Source organism: Strongylocentrotus purpuratus, unplaced genomic scaffold (assembly GCF_000002235.5).
Source record: "Strongylocentrotus purpuratus isolate Spur 01 unplaced genomic scaffold, Spur_5.0 spur5_scaffold_6, whole genome shotgun sequence".
Lineage (NCBI taxonomy): Eukaryota > Metazoa > Echinodermata > Echinoidea > Camarodonta > Strongylocentrotidae > Strongylocentrotus > Strongylocentrotus purpuratus.
Genome location: NW_022145612.1, coordinates 30,522,661 through 30,532,324, shown reverse-complemented (window position 1 = coordinate 30,532,324; position 9,664 = coordinate 30,522,661). Strand labels below are relative to the sequence as shown.

The 9,664-nt window shown below is 38.5% G+C and overlaps 1 protein-coding gene across 1 annotated transcript in view; it reads right to left on the bottom strand.

The window, feature by feature from the left end:
- Position 1: 1 nt before the first annotated feature.
- The window catches only part of LOC115929871 (ATP-binding cassette sub-family C member 9-like), a 10,415-nt gene continuing 752 nt past the window's right edge, over positions 2 to 9,664 (bottom strand). The window contains exons 2-7 of the mRNA XM_030999965.1: positions 9,278 to 9,379; positions 8,763 to 8,900; positions 3,520 to 3,715; positions 2,544 to 2,776; positions 1,765 to 1,934; positions 2 to 35 (exon numbers count right to left, since the gene is read on the bottom strand). Coding sequence (XP_030855825.1) covers positions 2 to 35; positions 1,765 to 1,934; positions 2,544 to 2,776; positions 3,520 to 3,715; positions 8,763 to 8,900; positions 9,278 to 9,379 — 873 coding nt within the window. The remainder of the gene's footprint in view (positions 36 to 1,764; positions 1,935 to 2,543; positions 2,777 to 3,519; positions 3,716 to 8,762; positions 8,901 to 9,277; positions 9,380 to 9,664) is intronic.

Genomic DNA, 9,664 nt, shown 5'->3' with positions numbered 1-9,664 from the left:
TTCATGATTCGTCAATCGGGGTCGTGTCAAAAAATCTGCAAGATAATGAAATCATTGGTTAGACTGTTGCTATAACGTAAAGAAAGAAGCGTTCATTCTATTTTTACTGTCTTTGAATCAGGAATGTACATTAAATGTAAATAGTAAAAATGTAAATACATTGAGAAAAAAATGTATCCGTATGTATATCGCCACATTGACAGATAAAATGCACTCATTCCCAGAAGTACTATATAAGGGGGGGGGGGGGGTCGGTCAGTCACCCAACTCTATGATTTGTATAAATGGCTGATTTAAATCGCACATCAGAATTTCGTTCGTCTGTGTGGTCGAAGTTTACTTTGAAATTCATCTTCTGAGGTAAAAATGAGGGTGTGGGAGGAGATCTTATCATCTCGTTTACACGACTCTTTCCCCTCTCCCATAATTTTCTCTCCTACTAAAAAACACCTTTAGGTTGCCATACAACGTGTGTTTTTGTGTGTGTGTTTGGGTGTGCTTGTGTGCGTGTGTGTGTGGTGTGTGTTATATCAAAGCACTACAGCAAACGTATGATTTGCAGGTAAGGGATGGGCAAAATGTTTATGATTTTATAGATAAAGAATTAAAAGAAATATTTGTTAGACCAAGAATTACTATACTCATTAGAAAACAACGATAATTTCAATTTAAAGTATAGCGTGGAGCCATATATACTTATGAGCATCTTCATAGATTTGGTTTTGTTGGTGATAATTTATTTTCGTTTTATAAGCAGGAAATATTATCTTGCGGGAGCGTTCAAAGGATATGGCAGGAATTGGTACAACTTTTTGAGTTAGATGAAATTAAAGATTTAGAATGGCGAGATATATTTGTTGGGTTGGCAGGTAGTTCATATAGAATAAAAATGTGTAATACTATAATTTTCATGATGAAGTATGTTACATTTATGTCAAGATGGGGGGGAGGGGGCGAGTACCACCTTTATAAAAGATGAAAAAAAAGTATTTTTAAATATAGGATGAGGTAAAGAAAATAGCCATTAGAATGGGAAAGCTGGGATCACATTTCTTAAAGTTGGAGCAGCTTAAGATTAATTAAAAATATTTTCTTCTCCACCGTGAGCTTGTTAAAAATTGTAACTCTATTTTGCAGCCTGGTTAACTTACTTATTTAGTATATTTTTCTTGAGTTGCGAATGTTTTAGACATCCACTGAGTAAGTAGTGTGTGTGTGGGGGTGTGGTGGGTGGGTGGGTGAGTATGTGTGTGCGGGTTGGTTGGTGAGTATGTGTGTGGGAGGATGGAGGTGTTTGTGTGGAGGGGGGCAGGGAGGGGTCAGGGAGGAGCAGGCATTGTTCCAGTAAAATTACCTCCAGATTTGTTTAATTTTTTTGTTTATATAAGGGAATATAACACTTAAAATTGACATATATATTATGTTTAGGTACTTATACGTTTACTTTGTTGCGAAGTTATATATATATACTGCAAATAAGTTTTTGTTAATTAATGTTTTTTATATAAGCAATCAATATTGAAAACGTTTATTTTATTCAATTGTATGTTATTGTTTGTATTACACATTTGGAGAAATAGAACAAAATTGCTTTAAAAAGAAGTGTGTGTGTACGTGTGTGTGTGTCTGGGGGGGGGGGGGACAAAGAAGGTATGTGCCGCCCCTGCTGCTGATCGTATGTGATCATCTCGCACTTATACTACTATGACAAAAGGGATGAATTATGGTCAAAGGGATTTAGATTTTTCTAAATAAAGTACTCACCTCATTGGTGCCCTCAGTACTCGAGTTAGCATTAAATTATGTAGATTCTTTGAGGTTTGGACACACTGAAAGAGTAGAATCATTGTCCATACCATACACAGGACCATATCAGCCGCATTCAGAGCACAGTAAACACCGATATATCTCATCAGCAAAGCATTGCTTTCTTCCTGCAAACAAAGGAAACAATTGATGTCGATTTCACACTGGCTAGATTTTAAAAAATCCGGTGTGTTTACTTTGGGTGGTAGTTTTATCATTGATTTCTACATTCTTGGGTGTCACTACAATATCTGGTTTCACGGGTTACGTTTGAGAGTGTATATATCATAGCAAAAAACCTATTATGAGCAACGCACTTTCACTGAAGATAGTACACAGTGTAACGAACTTTTCTTCTTCCATTAGTGATAGGCGAACTATCTTTCATCACGTGATTTACATTTGACCAATCGTAGCGCAAGATCTTTAGTATGTGGAATATAATTTGAGATATATACAATTATTATCAAATATTGAACTTATGATCTTACTTTAATGTATTTTATAATGCGGAATAATTTGATCATAGCACATTGATATTCATTATGTGTCAGACTCGACTTGTTCTTTGACTTTGTGTACATTATTACAACCATTTTTATCTATCCGTTTGTATTTTTGATTTTGATTTGAAATCTAACCTCAAGTTTTGGTTGTAAAGAGGAAATGATAATACCAAAACAAATAATATGTAAGTCCCTAAGAGAAAACAGATTAGAATGTGTAGGCCTACTTACATCTGTTGCATTGCTGGGTAACTTGGCACCAGCCGATGACCAGACAGAAAGCCAGAATTGTGTTCCAGCTTGAGCCACGTTCTGAAGTATGGCAAAGAAGCAGACGAAGAAGCCTGGACATAATCCAAACTGACATAAATAATACCAGTAGTATCGATAAGATACAGAACCACGATTTCTCTCCTCCGATTCGATCAATTTGCTTGAAGAGTCGTCATTTTGAGGACGTTGATCTAAATTTTATTAATGATAAAATAGATTAAAGATAAAGTTGAGATCTGGTCATGCGATTGCATTATGAAAGAACAGGTGTGGAATTAATCAGAAAAAGTTGATCATGTAGCATGTAATTATTAGTGTAATGTGCAAGGTTCTGGAGTCATCAAAATCATAATAAATTTGGCCCAGTCTTGGTAAAGTAACAAGCACTGTACACAGAAAGGTGTATTTGGGACTACACAAAAGGTGTCGGGCCTTCTTACCTTGATTTACTTATCTTTCTATGCTCATTTCTTAGTCAGTAAATATGTTCTACCAAAATTGTTTGGCAAATGACATTTATTTGTAATCTTGAACATTCAGTGAGAATTCATTTTTTATTTTTTTTACCAGAACTCAAGTTTAATTTTAATTTAAATCCACACCCCATCTTCTTTTGCACTTGAAGTACAAGCACAAAAAATGATTTATTTCTATCATATCCAGAGTTTGGTGAAATACTGTATTACAATCCCATAACATCTTCTTATTTATGTGATTTTAGGCACGAAAATCATCTAAAACAGTTTTTAAAAATAAATATTACTATTTGTGCACAGTGAATGTAATGACTTCCTTAATATCCATTAGCCAGTACTGTACCAGGAATGGAGTCGTGGTGCAAGTATACGAAACGTCAAGCCTCTTTGACCTAACCTATTTTGAATCTATAAATAGTATAACTACTTCATGGATTATATTGGTGATCTATTTTTACCTTTCTTAATCGTCGATATTTGTTTCTTGAGTACTTCTCGTTCTTCATCTGTTGAACTGCAGTATCCGACTTCTAATTCTGCTTCATTGGCCGCTTTGAGAGATAGATTCCAAGACTCTACGAGGGAAGGATCCAATTTACCAATCTCTCGCATTGTTCCTTTCCTAGCTACACATCCGTTTTGGAGAAAGATCACCTGAGAACATCATCACAATTATTGTATGTGTCATTCTTATATTTCATTCTTTAAACAAAACGATCATAACAATAATATTGCAATAGTTTAGACAAAAGATACGTATTTGTTTCGACAAACTAGAAACAAATCGATAACAATGTTTGAACGTAACGTTTTGCAATTTTCACAACACTTATTGTCTAAAAGATGTGATGTCTTTCCGCCTCGACTACATCCTTTGGTAGCAGTGGCGGATCCAGGTAGGGGGCCGGGGCCACTCCCCTAAGAAAGAAAAAGGGAAAAACACGTTAATTTTACCTTTATTTGGGGGGGGGGGGGTGCGAATTTTCAAATTTTCGAGGGCAAAACAATAGAAATCAGTGTAGCTGATTTACCGCTTATTCACCGGCCGGCTGTTTCGCCGCTAAATATTTTCTCACGAATTTGGCCCCCTCTTTGGCCCTCCCCCTGCCGTCAGCTGAATCCACCCCTGCTTTGCGGAAACCATTCACTATATACAGGTCACCATAGCCAGTCTTGATAAGAAAGGTTACAGTATGGAGATCTCTCCAAGTAACCCTTGGATTATGAGATCAGTTGTAACCCTCTGTGCGGATGCATATACATAGTGGTTCAGCTGTGTTTACCCTTTGAGGCCCACTTAACATTTAGGGTTAACGTGACAGTTATAATAATGTGACATTGGACGGCAATATGTAGATACATCCGACGTTACTGAAAAAACCAGTCATATTTTTTCCCCTCTACTTTTTTGTGCGCTTACTGACCGGCAAGCTTTTACTGATTTTCATACTGATATCCCGTAAATATTGTCCATAAATGCCACCAAGATGTCATCAAACGATCATTCCGCTGATGAAATTCCGTTAAGAAATAGTGAATTTCTATGTTCAGTTACCTCTACAAAGAAACTAATTTCAAATCAAGTGATTTTCCCCTAAAAAATGACCCCGAATCGGGGAATTTAAAATAGTAGTCCCACGCATAGCTGGTTCGAGTTTGTTGTGAAATGACCACCCCAGTAGAAATAAAATAGTCTAAAACTAAATAAAAAAATATATGAAAAATAGTCCAGAGATAGATTAAAAATTGAAGAAAAATAGCAAAATAGATATTTTTAGCCTATATGTTTTGGAACGCTTTAAAAATATCGTAAAAATAGAAAAGTAGCCAAAAACTATATCAAGAAATCAAAAAATAGCAAAACAAATTATAAACAAATAGTGAAAAATATATTTTTCTGCTGGTCAAAATGACTTGGACCATCAATGAACAAGAGTGGCCCAGAAAGCCGCTGAAAATGTATGTTTATGTCTATAACTTATTTTCATTACAATATATGACTTTCTCTTTGACATATTATTATGAGATCAGTTGTAACCCTTTGTGCGGATGCATATACATAGCGGTTTAGCTCAGTTTACCCTTTGAGGCCCTATACCAGTTATCCACGTAGCATCGTTATTATGTCGATTTGGTCCGATGTATAGTCCAAAGATTCGTACCTCTTACACGAAACTTAAACCTATCATAACTGTCACGTTAACCATAAATGTTAAGTAGGACATGTGACTTCGGACAGCAGGCCAAAACAAAAACAACCCCCCCTCCTAAAAAAGAAGACTTGAACTTGTACAATCTACAAACTACAAATTCTAAATCATCATATTAAAAGGCCAAGTTGTGACCATTCTTTTCAAAATTTCAGAGTAACACTTTTTACATGATACAGATTTAACATTTATAGTGCTGGATCCGGTTTGTTCAAAGTGCTAATATAAGAAGTGTTAATATAAAAAGCGATCAAATTATTGGCCTTTTTGATTTGTGATTTAACATTTTAGTTTTTAGAGTGTATGGAAATATCACACGTGCAACCTAATAGGTCGTAATACTAACGGACTAGAAGACCAGTGGAAACTGGAGAAACTCTGGAAAATGCCCATGCCCCCTTAAAAACACAACCTTTCGTACGCTAAAGATGAAATATGTTCGTTTCAACTTTAGACTCAAACAGAACCTGGAAATATGATATTTTGTATGTCAGATTTTTTAATTTATATCACTCATGTATACTTTTTTGCATTGCGATTGTACAGAGCACGAAAAAAGGGATTGCTTCACCATAAATTTGGGAAGCGTGAGAAAATTTACTGTTTGGCATGGTATAGTACTTTCCGGAATCCACTTTTTCCACCGATCACCGATATTTCTGCGTTCGATATCTAAATTTCTTCATTTTTTGGAGTGCAACGAGCGCGCAAGGTAAATCCCCCGCCTTAATTAAGTTTCTACAGCCGGTATGATGTGCATAGCCATCGGCAGAGTTCCCGCACGGCGTGCGCGTAGGCTAGGATCGCGCATTGAAAAAAGCAGCTAAAAAAAAAACATAGTTCGACAAATTGGCTGCTTCCAGTAGTGACCGTGGTGAAATGGCTGCCGACTATCCCCGTTTTCACCTGTTAGATGTAGAATAATTGTTGACATTTAACGAAGGAAGTGACAGCAAAAACAATGAGAAACAGATCAGGTACCGACTCTCTGTGTTTCGGGATTTTTGTAAGGAAATAAAAGCCGATTTTGATGATGATTTTGTGGACAACGTAGCCCTAGACCTTCTTCTCTCGCAGTTCTACGCTGGAGCTCGGAATGAAAAATGAATACTACCCGGGATACTACAGCAAGAAAACAATGCAGGCTTTTCGATTTAGCCTTCAAAGGCGTTTCTTGGCGTCAAGAAATGTGGACACTACTAAAGAGGAGTCATTTTCGAGAAGTGGGAAAACGTTCAAATTCTTCTTCTTCTTCCTTTTGAGTACAGACCTACAGAGTATTTTATCGTACTATACCGGGGGTGTGTGCAGGTGGACCACTACACCGGGTTTCCCCCACTCTTTTACGAATAGTGCAGTGGGTTCTTAACGTGCAAAGGTAGTACGTGACTCTACTCTACACGGGGCCTCCATTTAACGTCCTATCCGAGGACGGAGTGTTTTCCACTTGACATAACCTGCGTCTATGAACAAGGGAAGGGGCACGTTAACACACACAACTCAGGCTTCAGTCATCCGCCTGGGTGGAGTCGAACCCGGGATCTTTGGTTCGACAGACGGACGCTTTACCGACTGAGCCAACTCGCCTCTAAAAAAACAGGAAAATTTGCTGTGAAACACCGCCCTGCCATTCCGTAGGATGACATGACGATGATTCTGCAAAGTTTAGATTCTTGGTCTCCAAAATAAGGTTTTCCTTGACACCCTGCTGTATTTTGCTAACAGAGGTATGGGGAATTTAGGGAACATAACGCCAGGAAATTTTGTCCTCCATGAAGCCGAAAGAAATAACGGTGAGTACTTTACACTCTGCGATATGCATGCCGAAAATCATGCAGATGATGATGGTGATGAGAGCCAGGCAGGACAGATGTGTTCCTTGCCGGGAAATCCCCTTTTCCCAGTAACCAGCCTCAAAATGTATCTGTCCAAACTAAATATTGACTGTGAATGTATGTGGCAGAGGCAGAAATCAAAAGCAAAAGTAACTAATGCTTCGTGGTATGCAAATACACCGTTGGAACAAATACCGTGGGCTCAATGTTAAAAAATCTGCCAAGAATCTAGCTGCAAAATATACACAAATAATTCTTTGCGAGCTTCTAGCCTCTCTCTACTGGACGAGGCAGGATATCCATCCCGAGACATAATGACGGTGTCTTGCCATCCCGGCCCCCCACTCAGGTTTCGAAAGACCCCATGCGTGTTGCCAAAATGTCCGGTAAGGGGTACTTTTCGTGCGACAAAGTCCGGCCGAGAATTGTAAAAAAAGGGTGTATTTGACTTTTTACCCGGAGATTTCTTTAAAAAGGGGGTGTTTTTCTTTTTTCTCTCATCTCTTGGACTTTGAGAATTATTCGAATTTAGGGGGGTACATTGAGCATTTTTCCTGATTTAGGGGGGTCTCCAGGCAGGAAAGCCCGCGAAAAGCCCGCGAAAGGGGGGTTTGGAAATGTTGGCAGTCCTCAGATAGGGGGTGCTTTCAAAAAGAGGGAACGAGCATATGCGTACCCTAAATAACACTGAGTGGGGGGGGGGGGGGGGGAGCCGGGCTTGCCATAGAGCCGAAAGTTCTATTGAGAACTACGCACGCACAAGTGAAGCCAAGAAAACGATGATGTCAGAAATGTACTCCACAAGCCCGAAGACCAGTGGCAGTGCAAATGTTGAAGAACAACCATCTACATCTAAGACAACTGTCACTGAGGACATGAATGCTGAGCATGAGACTGAAAACATGCCATCATTAAATGATAGTCAGCTGGAGCGGTTTTCGATTAAATACCCGATCAATTTCCATTCAATCCACAAGGGCTGCCCACCACAAAGGTCACTACTGGGAGCACCACTACCAGAGCGAGCTCCTACACGATGAACGGCATTAAAATCGACGGCCAGAATATCAATTTCATGGCTGTACGGTCACTATTTTCAACAAGTAAAACAAAGGAAAAGCCATCCATGTAAATACGTTCGTGTTTTTGCTTTGACTTTGAGACTTTATATTGACTTGTTTGACGCTGTTACATGGAAGTTCTGACATTAAAAACTTGTTATTGTGAAATTCACTTTACTTGAATTTCGATTTTTCTGGAAACTAAGGAGAAGGCCGGGATTCTAATCTGGTAAGTCATTCACCTCTTCTTCCCTTTTTGTTTAATTTAGGCCTATCGGTATGCTGCTGAATGCTCACAGTACATGTTTCTTTGTAATAGTGAGATGCTCATGAGGGATATAATTAAAGCAGATATGCAATGTCTTTCTTGGGTCTAGCATACTATGAGCATTGAGAGGCATAAATATAGTAACTTTCCCTCGAGCTAAATTTGATATAAATTTGCCTTAGGGAAAGTTACTATTTGTGCCGTTTCATTAGCTCATAGTTTTTGCTGTACCCTTGAAAGGTATTGTAGGCCTATATTTGTATATTAGTAAACTGGCACCCAATTGACCGCTTTATAGAGTCCCAAATTCACCCCTGACACCCTCACCTGATCAGCATGCTCCAAGTATTGGACCTGATGTGTGACAAGCACGACAGTTCTTCTTTCCTCGATCAAGAAATCAAGAATACCTTTGAAGAACATGTGACTACCAACGTGCACATCAAGGGCTGATAATGGATCATCCTGAGAGAGAGAGAGAGAGAGAGAGAGAGGGAGAGAGATGAAGATTCCTTGTTTGATGGATCAAAGCGAGCGTTCCTCAAAGAGACAAAATATTTTGTGGTTAATCTATTCTGGAAACGCCATCGAGTTTAAGGATGCTTTTATTTTGCGCAACACATTGATACACAGTTACTTTAACCCCTCCTCCCCTCCCGCAAACACACATCCATGTTCATTAATCTTTCCGCTGACTCATTATTATACCAAGTCATAGATATTGCGATAGAGCACAAATTCTGCCTTTGATGCACCAAGAAGTAAGAAATACAGGTCTTAATCTTGACTGCACCACGATTTCCGTGATAAATTATTCCTTGATGAATTTGCTGATTACTTACCAAAAGGACGACATCATTTGAGCTATACATGGCCCTGGCTACACTGATGCGTTGCTTCTGACCTCCGCTTGTTGATACCCTGCTCACCAATCTCAGTTTGGTCTCCCATAGGGAGGATATCAAAATCAGGTTGTAAACAACATGCTTCCAATATTGTTTGATATCTGCGGTGGAGGAGGGAGGAGGGAGGAGGGGGAATGATATGCAATATTTAGAATTCAAGAATTATTGCATGTATATTATGCATAAATCTGATTTCCATTGGTGTTACAAGAAATGATAACATGTAAACTAAACAAGGTATTGTGTGCTAAACAAGCTGGAACGAATTCCAAAAGAGATAACTACATGGTAATATTTGTTTCAGTTTATTCATCATCTTCAATT